A 17892-nucleotide genomic window follows, 5' to 3' on the forward strand; every position below is an offset into this window, starting at 1 on the left:
GTGCTCTGATGTGCTGCCCTGAGAAACCCAGTATCTCTCATGTAGTGTCCCTGCCAGAAATGCTTAACCTGAATCTAATTATGGGGAAACAACCAGGCAAATCCAAACTAGAAAACATTCTGCAAAGATTTGATCTGAACTCCTAAAAAAATACTTGAAGAGACACACTAAAAAGTCTGTTAAAGCATTAAAAGTACATGTCAGTTAAATTCAAGATGGGTTAATCACTTAATGCTCATAAGGAAGGAAATTTCCTGAGGAGAAAATCAAACTAGGAGCCAGCTTGGTGACTGCAGCGAGAATTTTAATGGAAAGCTGTTTTCTCACATTTATCAGTCAGCCCTTCCCAGTGAGGGGCTGAGAGGATAGCTGTGGCCATGGGACATTGCCGAAGGAGCCCAGTCTTCTTCCCATCTTCGTCTCTGGAGGCTTGTTGATCTCCTTCCTGACTGCAGAGCTGGGGTCAAGCTGAGAGGCCTGAAACTCAAGAGCCTAGAGACCTTCTGTGCACAAAGCAGAGCCTCCGGAGCTCTTGCAAACTTTAGATGGAGGAGGCTTTTATTTATAACTGCTACTACTTTTATAACTGCTACTGGGTGGTGGCATCTGTGCCCTCCCAGGAAGGGGTGGGGGTAGGGGTTGGTGAGGGTCTCCCAAGCTGCATAGGACAAGAGCAAGAAGCAGTAGGAAAGTTTGCATGAGTTCAGGTTCCAGATGCCCTACATCCTAACTCATCTCCAAAGAGTTGATGTACTCCCGCACCCATTTCTTCTGTGGGTTGGCACACACCTGGCGGTGCTTTCGGGTGACAAAGCTGTGGAAGAAGAGGACAGGATGAGATCTGGTCAGCACCTGGACAGCCATTTTTGGAGGTGAAGTGAACTGAGACACAAGGGGATGATGATGATGATGGTACTGGAGTGGAGGATTCTTGGAGCTGTTGGCTTGGAGCCAACAAAGTTGGATTTGTAGCTTTTAAGGAAAGATATTTCCTCTTCTGTTGAATCGTAGGGCTCCAAGCCAGAAGCAGATCTGTGTGCATATTAACCCCCACAGAAATATGTACGCAACCTGGAGAGCTAAGGGCATATGGAGCTCAGGAGTCTAGGATTGAGCTGGTCAATCACTAGTTTTTTCTCAGCATTTCTGGTTTTAGACCTGGTAACAAGTGCCAAGATGCAGAAAAAAAGAGGGGTCTTCTAGGAACTGAGTTATGGTTGAGTAGGTGAAAGAGAAGAAGTGGTACAACAAACATGCGATTTGCCTTCAGATAACACAGTGCCTGGCAAAGGGTAGACACTCAACAAACGAACCACATCTATGTGTGTGTGGGTGAATGATAGAAGGACATGACCCCCGAGTCTTGATTTCATCACTTATTAGTGGATTCACCTTGGCAAGTCACCTAGGGCCTCTGAATCTATTTGTTTACCTCTAAAATACAAATAGAAATACTTCCTATTTTGCACTGTTGTTGTGAGACTCAAATGAGATGGAATTGTGGAGTTTTGGAAAACACCGCATGTGGTTTGTCATTGGAATGTTATGGGACCTCTTCTTTAGGAGGGATCAGAGCAAGATGACCCCAAAGGTCCTGGTACTGGACATCCATGCTCAGAGAGGGTGAAAGCCCCGAGGTACTCCCGGTGTCAAAGCACTTCTACCAATTAACCAGCTAGAATGTGGAGGCCACTGGGAGGGAAGGGCCTTATCTCTACAGGAGTTGATGGCATGCATTGGATGTATAAAAGCCTGCGGGGCACAGGCTTAGTCCAGCTGCCTACCTCACCTGTTGGCTGGGAGACTGATTCCACCTGGGGGAGACTGTGGACTGGAGAGCAGTGCCCGCAGTTCACATCTTACTTTTGGGCCAGCCCTGTCTACTTGGACCTTTCTCCTTTTGGCTTCTTTAGGATGTTTTTCTGCACCTTATGAGCTCAAATATTTTCAAAGTGAAGCTTAGGTCGTCTGGCGAGGATGAGGATTTCTTGGTTTCTTTTTGGGTTCTATGCTGGATAGTGTTTGCTCTTGAGGAAGCTGCTTCCCCTTTTCTGAGACTCAGAGCCACTTGACACTCTTTCTTCCATTCCAATGTGCAGAAGAGAGAAAGGGAGCAGATGGAATATTCTGGACTCTCATGCCTCCTAGTGTCTGTTTATTTGGGGTAGTAAGGGAACTTAGACAATGACCCTGCCCTGGTTCAGCCACATCAGACAGGAAATCCTACAGACTTGTTATCCTCTCTTCTCGGCCCCTTCCGTCTGTGGCCAGGAAATCAAAAGGGCAGGAAACGAATATCTGGGGTGAGGGTTTCTCAGGCCTCTATTTCCTCCTGAAGAATGTGAGACTGGGGAACAACCTCCCTGGCTAAGCTTCTTTCTGCCCCCATTTTGGGGACCCCCTCCTTGCCTGACTTCCCTCCTGCCTCTCTCTTCCTGCTTGTTCTTTCCGGAGCAACCACTTCCACCTGCCCCTTGAGTGCAGGTGTTTCTCAGAATTGCTGCCCCTTTCTGTGTTTTTCTCCCTAGTTTCTGGCCCTAGGTGTGGCACACTGAGGGGGCTTAATGCCCCATGTTTATAGCATGAGGTCATGAATGAATTGCACTCATCAAATTTTGTCACTTCTATGTATATAATATTACCTTTGGAGAAGGAGGAGGAGAAGTGAACACTTATCAGGTACCAACTGTGTGCCAGGACCTATTCCAATTTTGTTTTTCATCTCATTATTCTCCCTTTGACCCAGTGAGGCAAGTACTTCTATTTCACTCCACTTTGCAGCTGAAGAAATGGAGGCTCAGAGACGTTAACTCATGGGTCCAGGCTCCTGCAACTGCCCAACTGGCAGAGCTGGGATTCTAATGAAGCCTGACTTGCTGAGCACTTGAGCCAGCGCTTACCAAGACTCTGCTAAAGATTGCTACTCTCCTCTCAGGAGACTCTTTCCTCCTACAAAAGAATGTCTTATCTCTATGCCCAACACTGCTTCCTGGCTAACAACTCCTGCTGGACATTGCCACAGGGTTGTCGTGCTGGCATCTTAGCTTTATCCTCTAAACAGTTTTTCCTTGAGACTTCGGGGAGTGCCACACTTCTCCAGCCTCAGGGTCACTTAGCCCTCTGGCTAGAAACCTCAAGGTCACTTAGCTCCCTTCTTGTCCTTGCTCCTGACCTCCCCTCACCTGCCAGGACTTGCCGACTCCATACGTGACAGTTTCCAACCCTCTACTTTCCTGCAGGTCCTGTTTAGCCTTAATACTACTCACATGGGTAACCATAACAGCCACTTCACTGGGCCTGGCTCTCTAGGCTTTCTCTGTGCCCATTCACTTCACTTGCTCTAACACTTTTGAGTCCTTGTGCTGATGCTCAAGTGCCCACCACTGCTTTTCTACACAGGGATGCTGCATCAACCAAAAGAGCGTCCAGGCGACACTCAGTCTGCCTAACATACCTTGTCCCTCAGGCTTTTCTCAAGCACCTTTTGCAGCAAACATCCACTAATCCCCGGGGCTGAATGTGCTCCCTCCCTCCTTCTGTTTTTATTTTTTATTTAAAAAAAATTTTTTTAAAGATTTTATTGATTTATTCATAGACACACACAGAGAGAGAGAGAGAGAGAGAGAGAGAGAGAGGCAGAGACACAGGCAGAGGGAGAAGCAGGCTCCATGCAGGGAGCCTGATGTGGGACTCCATCCCTGATCTCCAGGATCACACCCCAGGCTGCAGGCAGCGCTAAACCACTGCGCCATGGGGGCTGCCCTTCTGTACTGTTTTTTTACACAGGACTGCTCTAATCATTCTGTATCTCACTGCCTTGTATTAGACTGTGAGTCCCATGAGGGCAGGGATAGTGTTTTTTTCATCTCCACCTGCCCATAACAGGTGCTCAAAGAAGGATTGTTTTTTTCTTTTGAAAAATATGTTTTCAGAAATAAAATTAGTAGTGCTAGATATTACCATGACACTTTGAAGGATTCACCAGAAAAAAAGGCAATTCTTGAATGCATATGGCTTTGCAAGTGTCACAGGAATTTTTGGATTAAAAAAACTTCACTTTATAGAGGAAACTTCACGATTACCCCCTTTTCATTCTTTAAGTCTCTATTATCTTAAACTTCTTAAGCAACTGTCACTGTTGAGCTGTCGGTAGTAGAAAGAGGAGACTCTTAAGACAGGCTCCATCCTTCACTTACTGTGCAACTTTGGGCAAGTCTCCAAACCTCTAGGTTTCAGATTCATTATCTGAAACATGCAGAGAATTACACATACCTGTCAGGGTTGTTGTGATGAAATTTGGAGATAATCCATGTAAGGCATTTGATACACACTTCTAGGTAGTAAGGACTGTTTTTTTTTTTTTTTAAAGGTATTTATTTATTTATTTATTTATGATAGTCACAGAGAGAGAGTGAGAGAGAGAGAGAGAGAGAGAGAGAGGCAGAGACACAGGCAGAGGGAGAAACAGGCTCCATGCTCCGGGAGCCCGACGTGGGATTCGATCCCGAGTCTCCAGGATCGCGCCCTGGGCCAAAGGCAGGCGCTAAACCGCTGCGCCACCCAGGGATCCCAGGTAGTAAGGACTGTTAATTTTTCAGGTGTTAGTTTGCATATTTAAAGGAGAATCTCATGTCATTATTTCTTCACCAGTTGATAATTTTTTTTTAAAGTACATTTGACTGTAACTAGGGCTCTCTGACCTCTGACTGCTCCTTCTTAGATCCTCTGAGGTTGCAGGTAGATTTGATTGGGTGTGGCATATGGGAGAACATGGGATTCTTAGTTGAGAGAGATGGCTATGTCAATCTTGTCTCCATGCAGGGACATTGTAGGTACACACATAAAGATCAGAGACCTGATCCACTCCATCAGAGTGGGGAAGGATCCCCCAGGAACCCCTGCCTAATCCTTCTACACAAAGGTTAGGGGGGGATCTGAAGCTACGGATGGAGGAACTCTGGCTATTTGAGCAGCTGGAAGATGGGTGGGAGTGGATAGGGTAGGCTCTTAGAGGGCTCCTGTGGGGGACTGGCTCTGGAACAAAAGGTGTCCCTTCCTCATCCCCCTCTGCCCCCCCCAGAGGGTCCACAGGGCTGGGACTCACACGACTGCTGGCATGGAGCACTTGCTGCTGGTGTAGAAATACTCCTGGACGTGGGTGAAGGGTAGTCGGCCGGAAATGTAGGCAAAGCAGCAGGGTGTGGTGTCTGAGGCATCTAGGAGGAGAAAGCAGTAGACTCCTGTACTCATTGCCATTATACATGGGGTGTTGTGCTGGGTACATTATCTTGGATAGACTGTTATCCTTCTTTGGCTGAAACTGAGGCTCCGAGAGGTAAAGTCACTTGGCTGTGGATACACAGTAGCAGAGTGGGTGATTCCAACAGAGGACGGAGAAGATCTCCACAATCTTCTATCTAATCCTTGAGCCTTGCATGTATCCTTCCCTCTACACCCTAATCCTCTGCCTTTGGTTCTATGGATATCATGGGCTTCCTCCTGGCTTGTCTGGGCTCTTTGTCCTTATTCTTGCCCTCTTGTGATCCTCAGTGGATTCAGAACTTAGTTTCTTTGAGACCTACAGTGGGTTGGGGGGAGGCTTCCAAAATTCAGTCTTCATGGCTCAGCCTCAACCGCTAAGAGGGGCCTGAAGATGTGTATTGTGTCCTGGGAGTCTCTGGCTGAGGCATGGTAAGAAGGCCTCCAAACAGGGAAGGAGAGCTTTCTATTGGTCAGTTAATTCAGGATGACCCTGGAAGGTGTCAGTTGCCACTTCCCAGTAAAGTAGGAGTGTTTAGGAGCCAGACAGTACTGAGTTTGAACACCAGTTTCCCTATTTCCTAGCTATGTGACCTCAGGCAAGTTACTTAACTCCTCTGAGCCTCTGTTTCTCCGTCTTTCAGTCAAGCTCAGCCACTCAGTCATGGGAAGTATTAAATGACATGGTACATGCAGAGCAGTCAGCATAATACATGGTCCATACTAGGTTTTTAAAAAATCCTCTGGGTGGCACAGTTGGTTAAGCATCCCACTCTTGATTTCAGCTCAGGTCATGATCTCAGGGTGGTGGGATCAAGCCCTGCATCAGTGCTCCTTGCTCAGTGAGAGTCTGCTGGAGATTCTTTCTTTCCTTCTCGCTCAACCCCTCCCCTCTATTCTCTCTCAAATAAATCTTAAAAAAATTAAAATTAAAAAAATCCTCTCTCAGGGCCCACTTTTTCCATCTATGAAACAGGGAGAATATGACTATCCCAAGCTTAGAAGTTTCTGAGAAACCCTCCTGGTGATAGGGTTTTGAGGTCAGTTCAAGCTGCCTCTGCCTGCAAATATCCCCAGCATCAGTCCGCGCTCAGCACCTGAAGGGCTTGGTATAGATCTTGAAGACAGAAAAGTTAAGCAGAGGGTCCCTGCCATGGAGTGGCTTAAAGATCTCTCAGGGACAGCTGGACAGCTGGACAGCTGGGTAAAGCAATATATAGGAATATATATATAGGAATATAAAGCATCGGGTTCAAGAAGCCTAAATGCTGCAGTTGAAAGGAGGACAAAGTCTGGGCCAGTGTGAGGGTCTGGCCCCAGGCTGCAGTGATCAGGACCTGACTTACATGGGGAGGCAGAGGCAGGAGCACAGAAGGTAGCAGTGGCGAGGAGGATTGCAAAGGTAGCTGCGGAGACCTTCATGGTACCTGCTGATGGAGAGCCACCTGCTGTCTCAGGATCCTCTGAAGGGATCTTCTGCAGCTCAGGCTGGCCCTTTATAGAGTCAGGCCAGTAGAGGGGGTGCCCCCCCAAGGGGAGTTTCCAAAACAGCAGCCACATATTGCTTGATATCATAAGTGAAATTGCACAAAATGGAAAAGAAAACTGAAATAGCCTCTGGAAATTTGAGTCTCATTCTCTCTCTCCTTCTCACTGCCTCTGATCCAGAGTGAGCTCATCAGTTCCTCTTTGCCCTCCAGAAGAACTAATATTGGCACTGGTGGTGGAAAATCTCTCCCTCTGCTGGCATCTTCAGCTGCTTCTTTTAGGGCAGGGGTCCTCATCAGAGGTCAGCATGCAGCTTCCCTGGGGATAGTGGGGGGCAGTTAGGATGGATTAGAAATTTCTAGGTGTTTATTTGGTTGCTTTCAAAGTTTTTCTTGCTCATGCATTACAGATCCGTATTTTCCCTCTCATACATGGAAAGCTGTTTGGGAAGAGGAGGGTTCTCTGACATATATAGCCTCCAAAGAAGGTGAGAACACTCACCCTGTGGGGCCAGGCACTATTCTAAAGGTTTTACAGATGTCAACTCATTTACTATTCTTCTCATTTTTCCCATTTTACAGAGGAAGAAATTCAGTAACTGCTGGGATCCCATCTCATTTCTAAGGTCTTCTTCTTCTTCTTCTTCTTCTTTTTTTTTAGATTTTATTTATTTATCCATGAGAAACAGAATGAGAGAGAGAGAGAGAGAGAGAGAGAGGGGCAGAGACACAGGCAGAGGGAGAAGCAGGCTCCATGTAAGGGAGCCCTATGTGGGACTTGATCCTGGGTCTCTAGGATCATGCCCTGGGCTGAAGGTGGCGCCAAACTGCTGTGCCACCCAGGCTACCCTCTAAGGTCTTCTTGAGTACAAAAGTTAAAGAATTTGAAGGTTGCAGAGGATGCCAGGGATCATTTCTTCCATGTTCTTCAATTGCAGAGGAGGAAACTAAAGTCCAGAGAGTAGGAATGATTTGCTAAGAACACACAGCAAATGATGGGATCAGAACCTGGGTGCCCTGGTTCCTGCTTCAGTCCCCTGTCCACTCAGTACTCCTTACCATGAAAATGTTCATAGTTGGGGACATCCTTGAACTGAACACATGCAGTGGTCTTGATTAGAGACAAGGTCCTTACTCCATTCCAAAGACTTGAGTTCAGTAAATCTTCATAAATTCCTATTTGGGTAATTCAGAATAGTGATAACTTGGCCTGTGCTGGGCTGAGGTTGACATCTGAATCATCAGATGCCACTATTTGAATTATCAGATGTCACTAACAACAGTGATAAAAGCAAACAAGTTTTCTAAAAATGTACCTTAAAAAATATAACCTTCTACCAAGAACGTTTTCTTGCTAACTCTTGTGACATACATAACTTGGTGACTGAGGGTGACTGAATTACCCAGAATGGGAAGACCTTGTCTCGTTTCTCACAGTGAGTCCGAGGCAGGGTGGTTACTCGTTTCACAGAAGAGGTCATGAAGTCTTCAAAGTCACATGGCTGATTAGTGTGATTGAACCGAGGTGCTCAAGCCCTTTCCACTGAGTCACATTAGTCAGTGAACAGTTACTGCTGCTGTTCTAAGCCTATCATAGGAAGCTTCTCCTACCCTCCTTTTACAATGAGACAGAATTTTGAAAAACATGGCCATCTCATTCAAAGGAACGCATGGCAAGCACTTTTGAAACATTCATAAAAAAAAAAAAAAGAAACATTCATCTATCCACACAAAAATGGTCTGCCTTTAATTGTTCTTTTCACACAGTCCCCTTAGTTACCAAACATGTAGGAGACCATGTAGCCTGGTGGCCATGAGCAGGAGCTTTGGTGTTTTTCCCATTTATTAGACCGTTAGTCTTTGGCCAGATACTTAATCTCTCTGGCTTCAGTTTCCTCATCTATATATCAGGGATAATACTAATGATCCTTTCCACAGCACTTGACACAATTAAGTTTCTATAAATGTATTCATGCTTATAAAGCTCTTAGTACAGGGCAGCCTGGGTGGCTCAGTGGTTTAGCACTGCCTTCAGTCCAGGGCGTGATCCTGGAGTCCCTGGATTGAGTCCCAGGTTGGGCTCCCTGCACAGAGCCTGCTTCTCACTCTGCCTGTGTCTCTGCCTCTCTCTCTCTCATTGTGAATAAATAAATAAATAAAATCTTTAAAAACAAAAAAGCTCTTAGTACAATTAACACATGTTAAGTACTTAATAACATTAGCTATTTTTTTTAAAAGATTTACTTATTTATGATAGACATAGAGAGAGAGAGAGAGAGGCAGAGACACAGGCAGAGGGAGAAGCAGGCTCCATGCCAGGAGCCCGACACATTAGCTATTATTAACACATTATTAAATGGCAGTCCCTTTAGGGATATTCCATATTTTAGGCTTTTCAGCAGTCTAGATTATACCCCTGGTTAATATGGATTAGTGAGCTTTATCACAAAGTGTTTTTAGGCAAATGGGTCCGTTGAAACATAGGTTAAGTGGCTTGCTTAAGATTGCATAGCCTAAAGTGGTAGAACTTGACATTGAACCTGTCTGGGTTCATAGACTTTCTAGCACACTGCATTGTTTCTAGAGAAATCCTGAAACTTCTGCTAATGTTCAGTTTTTTCCATGTGAGCTCTATTTCTGTTTCCTTTCTTTGATCTCAGTTTCCCTCTTTGAGGAAGAAAGCGAAGTATTTTCCTGGATACCAAATATGCTGAGTTGGGGCACTAGCTGAAGTAAGAAGTGAGATGGACCAACATGATCTTCATCCTTAAATCCTGGTGAACGTTTTTTGCTGTAAGTGTGTGTGTATGTAAGTGGTAGTGGGAATGGGGAGTAGGTAGGATGGTGTTGTTGTTGAGCAGGAATAGGCAATAGGTACATCAGGAGTAGGTTTTGTCCCTTTTGGTGGTTCCAGTGGATTATAGGAACCGAGACAGGGAAGATCCTAATGGTAATTCCATTATTATCCCTCACTACCTCCTGGGCAAAATCCAGTCCAGACTCATGGAATCAGTATATTCTGTGGTTCACCCAGCATTTTATGTCCCTGAAAATGAGGGATACCTGTCTGTGTGACCCACGCACTGGTGGTTGAGAGGATCAAGGAGAGTGATTGTGAACGTGCTTAGGAGACTGTCAGGTGAGGTACAAACTTCATGAAGCCCTCTCTGCCCTTCCCCCACCTCCAGCCAGTGTGTTTGATCTACACCCACTCAGTCTTTATTCACCAGCAAATTGTTCCTGTGAATTGCTGTGAGCCAGGCACTGTTATAGGAGCTATGAATGCCATGGCAGCAACCCACCTGCCTTCTGGAGCACACATGCATGTGCGCATGCATATGTATGTGTGTATGGTGGGCGGAGAACTGGACACTAACATGTAGAAGCATCCTCCCTTATTGTGAGCTACCTCTGCACTGGTTTTGTCTTAACTCCCTGGACAAAGTAACAATGTCTTACGGTTTTTCTTTTCTAGTTTTTTGTATTCTCCCCTTGCTTTCCACCAAAATCTTGATGTGATAGATGCTAAATCCATGCTGGTTTATTCATGCTGGTTTGGTCTGAATAACTTCTTACACCATCTTTAGCATCAAACTCTAAGTTTGCACACAGCTCTATTACTTGTCAGTGCCGACCTCGAGCAGATTGTTTACCTTCTCTGGGCCTCAGTTTCATCTGTGAAGTGAGAAATTGCTTCCAACCTGTTTTGGGCAATGGAGCCCTTATGAATCTGGCAAGAGCCGTTATGAACACTTTCCACAATCCCCTGGAGGCCTATACAGACACTCGTAATTTTGCATGTGTAAGGTTCCCAGACCCAGCAGGCTCATTGACAGGCCTCTTGAGTCCACAGGGCTGGCTGTCATCAGCCCCAATTCCTCCTGGATGTGAGCACATTCCTCGCCAGAGCTAGGCACTCTTCCCAGCCTTGTCCTCCTGGCCCACTCTTCCTTTTCCTCTTTTACTCCCTCTTTCCCTGAGATCAGCTGGCTGCCTGCCCAGCCTCACACTGTGACATTGGGAAACCAAAGACAAGCAAAGAAATGGAAACCTCATTCCCCCTGGGTTCCAAAAGTTTGCTTAGACCTGGAGTTCCCCTCACGATCATGTGGGGAGCAGCTCTGTTTTTTTCTGGCTGCTTAAAAAAAAATGTCCAAAGCAGGGAAAATCCCTCTATTCTCTAGGAATCCCAGTCTGGGCCCCAAGAGAAGCCTGAGGCAAAGTCCTTTCCTCCTGAGGAGCCTTGATTTTTTTTTTTTCCCCATCTGCAAATTGGAGAGCTGCTCCCTAGCTGCATCCCTCCTCTGTCCTTGTTTACAAATAGAGGTATTTCTCACTAAGGAGAGCCGGCCAGCTGCTCTCTGGCCCCTGTTTCCATGGGGCCCAGCCTGGGGTAGGCACTTCGACAGGGGGCAGTGCCATTGGAGGGTCTGGAGGGGCGGCAACACCAAGGAATCACCCAGCCAGAGGCAGGATTCAAACCCCTATCCAAGACTCCTGATACACCTTGCCCTTCCTTTTGGTCCGGTTTCTTTTTTCTGTGTCCTTCTCTCCTGTGCCTCCCCTCCCTCCCTGTGCACCTCCTGTGCATTTCACCAGGTCAGGGGGCACTGACTGTGACAACTGTTTTATAGTTTCAACCACATTCTGGCTGGATGGCTGCAGCTCAGCCTCCCCCTAAGCTTCTCACCTTTACCACACGGAACAGCGGCTGCTTACGTCAGCAGCTTGTTTTCTGCAATTGGAGACCACATGTGGTGTGTTTGTTGATGTGCTTACAGCCTCAGATTACTGGAGGAGCCCACCTTGAGATACCGAGATGCCTCGCAGATGGAACAGCCTGGGGAGTGGGGTCCAGGGAGAAACATTAGTTTTAACAGAATTGCTGAGTGACAGATGATCTTGGGTGCTACTCCTCCTGATGCTTTGGAGTCTTTTTTTCTTGTTTTTGTTTTCTCCAGCATGTTTGTCAGAAGTGGCCCCTTTCTTTGGGCCTACTCCCGGAGCATAACCGCCCCCTCCTTTCTACTGTTCCCGCCCCCCCCCCCCCGCCCCTCCCCGGGAAAGCCTGGTGAAGGAGGACAAACGTGCAGTAGGAATCAGATCACTTCCTCTCTGTATGTCTTTGGACAAATTAGTAGCTGTTCTGCAGCCTTAGTTTCCTCTCTGGAAATGGGGCAAAGAATACCCAGCTCTGAGGACACCTCTGAGGATTAACAAGCAATCAGTAAACTGCCCAGCACCCTTCCTGGCACAAATAAATGCAGGGATAGCAATTCTTTCCCTCCCTCCAAATGTCCAGGCTCCAGGTCTTCTTCACTCGATGTGCCCCCCTCCCAGGAGGGGTGTTCACTTCCACTCAGTGTTAAGGGACACGGGGGCAGGTGATGGGGAGGTGATGCTGTTTTCCATTAGCTGTTAGGCCCCATGCTGGACACTTTAGGCATTGTTTCACTTATTAGGAAGAAAAGATGTAGAAAATGGTGATGACTCAGGCCTGTCCTGAGCTTTCCCACCCTCTATGCCTCAGACTTCAGAGACTCAGCCTCCATGCTCTGTCCCTCACTGGATTTCTCTATCACTCTGAGCTTGGCTGTGGAGTGAGTTATGGTCTCCTCTTTTCGCTTCCTGGCTGTGCCTGCAGCCTGCGTGCAGACCCTTTTTCAAAGAGTTTCATAGACATGCTTGCAAAGGAAATGACATGAGTTTCAGAATCTTACAGGACTCTTGTGGTTGTGGTCTGGATTCTGCCCCTTTTTTGAGCTGGCCTTGGGAAGCCCCTTTGTGCTGCCTGCATTCATTCTCAGGGAGAGGAGTCCCCAATCTCTTCTTCTCCATGCTGCTGAGCACCCCCACCAGCACCCCTCAGCACAGAGGTCTACAGAACATTTGGGTTACAATAGGGGCCTTAGAACTTCCTGAAGCATTGACATTTTTGAGGACCTCCAGCCTGGGTGAGGAAGTCCCCTTGGGGAATTTCCTCCAGATGGAATTTGGAAATTCTGAACCTTAGTCATTCCTCATAGAGACAACTTTCATGAAGTAGTAAAAACAGCAAGGGACTAGGAATTAGGACCTGAGTTTCAGTCCCAGCTCAGCCTGAAGCCTAGTTGGGAGATTTTAGGACATCACTTTCCCTTTGTGGATCTCAGTTTCCTTACCTAGGAAGTGGAAGTTTCACAGTACTATTTCTGAAGGCTTTCTCAGCCAAAAGAGACAAGACTAAAGGATTTCTAGTGTAGTGGGGATGTTTCGAGGTAGGTGTCCTGTTGGCCCTAAAATCAGTTCACATCACTCCTTCTGCAGGTAAGCCTGAAGGGTTATTAGCCCTTCCTCTCCCTTCTGTTCTTCCAAGGCCTGAGATTCAATACTTAGTTCATAACATCCTTCCCAGGCAGTGCTGCCTTTATCCACATGCTCACCGCTCCACCCTTTCACTCTTCCATGTACTCCTTCTCTCCTTTCATTCCTCCTCTCACCCATCTATTCATCCACTCATTCATCTCTGCATCTCTGCCATCTAAAATTCATTACTTGTAAGTGCAGAAAACAACTTGGGCTTGTGTAAGCAGGAAGGTAACATACTGGGGATAACGTTGAATGGCTTGTAGAATGGATAAAGCATTGGAGAACCTGACTTGGAAAAAGAGTTGTAAGAAACCATAAAAGCTCTAGGTGTTTGGGCAGCAGTTACTACCTGACCATTTCATCAGGGTACCACTTTTGAAATAAATGGGCTCCAGCCATTCTTCCTATCCACATCTCAATTTATTAAGATTCATAATCCTAGGGGAAGGAGGGTGACCAGACAAGCTTGTGTCATTTGTTTGTTTCTTGGCTGGAAGAAGAGCACTTGATTTGCTGTATTACTGAGACTGTATATCCTGGGAGAGAAGTGATTCCACGAAAGGACATCAAGGCGATATTTGGAAGAGGTAACAGAAAAATAAAAGCGTAAAACAAATAACCAAAGACACAAATTTAACCAATAGTCCACCCACCCATTCACTCAACTATCTACCCATCCGTCCTTTCAGCCACCTGAGCAATGTACATTTGTTGAGCATCTGTCCTATTCCCGATGCCATGCCAGGCGCTTAGATATAATGCAAAGCTACCCATCAGAAACACCCCAAGAGTCTCCTTAAAAGGCTATATTTATGGAGCTGGAATAAAGATGAGGATCCAGGGAAAGGAATTTATGTATATGCATGTATTGCACAGTCCCAAACAACATTGCTAGATACATAGTGACTCATTCTGGATGTGGGCAGATAAGGGATGGTTTTCGTGGGTGCCTCATCTGTCAGAAGACTGCTTTTCATGGGGGCAGAACAGTCTGTGACCAGATTAGACACGAAAAACCTGGGTCTGCCTCTATTCTCTGCTCCTCTGGAGCAGTGGGCAAGTCATACCTCCTTTTCCTTACCTACAAAACAGAAGGAATGAATGTAAGAATCCCTGCCTTGCCTAACCCAGAGAACTGCTGTGGAGGTAAAATGAGTTAGTGGTAGTGAAGATACTTTCTAAGTACAGAGGCAGAGGACTGTTTTCACCATGCTTGCTTCTATTTCCAGAATGGCTGATGATAATAACTGCAACTCATGTGCTACTCTCACTTCTTCCATGCCTTCACTGTCCACCACTGAGCAGTAACCATGGAGAGGGTCCATTGAGTTTTTCAGTTCCTTAGGTTGGTGGGTGAATGTCCACCCCAGAGAACTGGAAGACCAAGGCTCTGTGGGCCCCAAGTAGGCTGGAAACAACAGCTGGATGTGTGTGTGTGTGTGTGTGTGTGTGTGTGTGTGTGTGCGTGTGAGAACAGGTCCTGGTTTCCTGTGGGTGGGAATGAAATGACAAGTGGAAGCCCAAACCATGTGGGTGGCCCAGTTATTTTCAGCTCACAAGAGGAAGGAGCTGAGCTCTCCAAGTTGTGGCCAAATCAGCATAGGAGACCACAGCTGAGACCAGAAGTTGAAGCATGCATGGTCTGGGGGAATTGGCTCTGGACTGACGGGGTTCCAGGCTGTGACCCTGGGTGAAGCATGTCAACTTTGAGCATGTTTTCTTGTCTGTGAAATGAGTGGCTTGTCTGCAGAGAGCAGTCTGTTGGTGGTGCTGGCTTATCTTTGTCACTTGCTGACCTAGGATTAATGTCTGGGCCAGGCGTGGGCTTGCCCCTCTACTAATCTCCTCCAGTTAAAGCTCTTTTCCTATATAAAAAGTCCTCTCTGTGCTGCCTCCCTGGGCAGTGGATGACCCATTGCTGCAAACTTTATGGAGGGAGGGCAGTTTGGCAAAATCTATTAGAAACCTAAAAGCACATATTGTATTTAGTAAGTTCTATTTAGGAATCCTACACCTAGGAATTTGTACAACATGATAGTACAAGATATTCATGGTTTGATAATAATAAAGATTGGAGATCCTCTCATTGGCCATCAGTAAGGGACTGATGGATTTGTTCTGGCACTTCCATATAATGGAGTGTCAGGCAGCTGCTAAAAAGAGGGAAGCACCTCCCTACATATAGGTATGGAATGATCTCTAAGATACACTAAGTAAAAGAAGCAAGGGCCACAATGGCTTATATGGGAAAAAATATAGACCCATCTATGCTATAAATGCCTAGATTCTCTCTTGGAGATTCATAAGAAAATGGTAAAAGTTGCTTTCCTTTCTGGTTAGGAAGGGAAATGGGAGGGAAGCCTGGGGACAAGGATAGGAGGCAGACCTCTTTTTCTTTTTCTTTCTTTCTTTCTTTCTTTCTTTCTTTCTTTCTTTCTTTCTTTCTTTCTTTCTTTCTTTCTTTCTTTTTCTTTCCTTTCTTTTTCTTTTTCTTTCTTCTTTTTTCTTTTCTTTCTTTCTTTCTTTCTTTCTTTCTTTCTTTCTTTCTTTCTTTCTTTCTTTCTTTCTTTCTTTCTTTCAAGATTTTATTTATTTTATTCATGAGAAACAGAGAGAGGGAGAGGCAGGCTCCATGCAGGGAGCCCAATGCGATGGAGTCCCGGGACTCCAGGATCATGCCCTGAACCAAAGGCAGTCACTTAACCGCTGAGCCACCCAGGCATCCTGCAGACCTCTTTTTCATTGCATATTTTTTGTATCTTTAGAATTTTATATCATGTGCATTTCTGATCTATTTACAGAGCATCATCTGGTAGGTGGTGCCCAGAGTCTGGGGAGAGTTCCCACAGAGTTTCTGTCCCATCTTAGAGCCTCTTTTACCCCTCAGTACAGGGAGAGTACCAGGCCTCTCTGTGGGGTTCTCTGAGGTGGGTTAACTTGCCTGCAGGCTCTTCTCTGCACCTGTCTCTTCTCACCTCTTGTGAACACCCTTCACCCCATCAGGGAAGTGGGTTTTAGAAGCACATGTTAACACTGACAATACAGCCTTACTTGCCTTTTTCCAAAGAGGGGTGACATTTGATCCCCGGAAAAGGAGAGTAGGTCATTATCTCCTCTGACTGAGGGTATCTCCTAGTAGAAACAGCATGAGTCTTGTTGCTCAAGCTTTGGTTCAAATTCCAGCTTCTGCTGCTTGCACTGTGGAAGCTCAAGGAACTGTCATGATCTTGCTAGATGGTTCCCTCTTCTGTAAGATGGGCTGACTGATCCTGAACTCAGGTGATGAGGGGAGAGGAGATGAAGTCATTGTATACCGTGCCTGGCACATAGCAGATACTCAGGAAATGGTAGCAGTGCTCACTGTCACTGAGGTCACTTCAACCAGCTGGGCCCCTTGAAGCCACTCATTTCACAACTATGAAGGAGGGAAGACACAGTAGGGTTAGAACTGGGCCCAGTTCAGCAAACACTCATGGCCCTTCTGGGCTTGGCCTCTTACCCAGTAAAGGTGGAAAAGGTACAGTGCCTGTCTGCTATGGGTGCACATTGATCATATGGTCTGGGAGAGCCTCAAGCTTGCAGCTTGGGGGAGAGAGCCTGACTGCGGGTCTGAGGTCTGGAGACAGTGAGGTATGCCACAAAGTGACTGTTGGCTGGATGGATTTGCCACTGAGGTTTGCAGGGAGGCTCTCTTGTCAGGGAAGAGACTGATTTGGGAAGGAACACAGGTTCTGGAGGATGGGGTCTCAGACCATCCTCCCCTGAGAGCAGACTCCCCCTGTGTCAGGGGTTCTTGGCTCCACAGATGCTCGAAGCATGGGAATTGTTCGTTACTGCGATATGGGAATTGTCCTGAAGATGGGTTCACCTCCCAGCTGTGGAAACATAGCTCTTTCTCCTGGGATGAGCAGTGGTGGGGAGCATGGGCCTTTAGAGTAAGGCAGGCCCAGGGCTAACTTCTTGCCTGGCTGTCACTGTTCTTTAACTTTACTGAGTCTCAGTTTTCTGTTTGTGAAATGGGGATAATATTACCTACTATTCACTATGAGGATTCAAAGAAACACATGAGGCATCACAACAATGCTGTTTTAGTAGAGCTGGCTGAAGTTAAGTTGGCTGGTCTAAAATGAGGGCAGAAATCTTAGGGAGGGACTGACTCTTTGGCTTAGGGGAAAAATGCTTAATGGGCATGTTTCATTATAAAAGGGGAGACCCCCTATGTCACCCCACCCTCCCCTGCATTGCTTAGAGAGGGCTAAATCATTCTGCACAAGAAGGAAACAAGATTGGAAGTTGTTCCTGGTCAGCGTGAGAGCCGATGTGGGGTTGTGAGGGAGAAGAGGAGAGATGTGCAGGGCCCTGGTCTTTTTTTTTTCCTTTGTATATATATTTTTGGAGTTTGATTTGCCAACATATAGTATAACACCCACTGCTTACTCTGTCAAGTGCCCCCCTCAGTGCCCGTCACCTAGTCACCCTAACCCCCCACCCACCTCCCTTTCCACCACCCCTTGTTCGTTTCCCAGAGTTAGGAGTCTCTCATGTTCTGTCTTCCTCTCTGATATTTCCCACTCATTTTCTCTCCTTTCCCCTTTATTCCCTTTCACTATTTTTTATATTCCCTGAATGAATGAAACCATATAATGTTTGTCCTTCTCTGATTGACTTACTTCGCTCAGCATAATACTCTCCAGTTCCATCCATGTTGAAGCAAATGGTGGGTATTTGTCGTTTCTAATGGCTGAGTAATATTCCATTGTATACATAGACCACATATTCTTTATCCATTCATCTTTCG

The 17892-nt window shown here is 46.3% G+C and overlaps 1 protein-coding gene across 1 annotated transcript; it reads right to left on the reverse strand.

Moving 5' to 3' along the window:
- Positions 1-283: 283 nt before the first annotated feature.
- Positions 284-6757, reverse strand: CCL5 (C-C motif chemokine ligand 5). The gene is made up of 3 exons (XM_072779558.1): positions 6606-6757; positions 5105-5216; positions 284-814 (listed from the first exon to the last, which is right to left on the reverse strand). Exons 1-3 carry the CDS (start codon positions 6679-6681, stop codon positions 727-729), a joined length of 276 nt encoding a protein of 91 aa, XP_072635659.1. The 5' UTR covers positions 6682-6757; the 3' UTR covers positions 284-726.
- Between the last annotated feature and the right edge of the window lie 11135 nt (positions 6758-17892).

Source organism: Canis lupus, chromosome 16 (genome assembly GCF_048164855.1).
Source record: "Canis lupus baileyi chromosome 16, mCanLup2.hap1, whole genome shotgun sequence".
Taxonomy (NCBI): Eukaryota; Metazoa; Chordata; class Mammalia; order Carnivora; family Canidae; genus Canis; species Canis lupus.

What these genes read in the sequence shown, in the direction of transcription:
- CCL5 (XM_072779558.1), bottom strand. Translation starts at nt 6,681, where the DNA reads ATGAAGGTCTCCGCAGCTACCTTTGCAATCCTCCTCGCCACTGCTACC. An exon ending in TCCTGCCTCTGCCTCCCCAT is followed by an intron (nt 5,217 to 6,605) that starts GTAAGTCAGGTC and finishes TTCTCCTCCTAG; the next exon opens with ATGCCTCAGACACCACACCC. An exon ending in TGCTCCATGCCAGCAGTCGT is followed by an intron (nt 815 to 5,104) that starts GTGAGTCCCAGC and finishes CTTCTTCCACAG; the next exon opens with CTTTGTCACCCGAAAGCACC.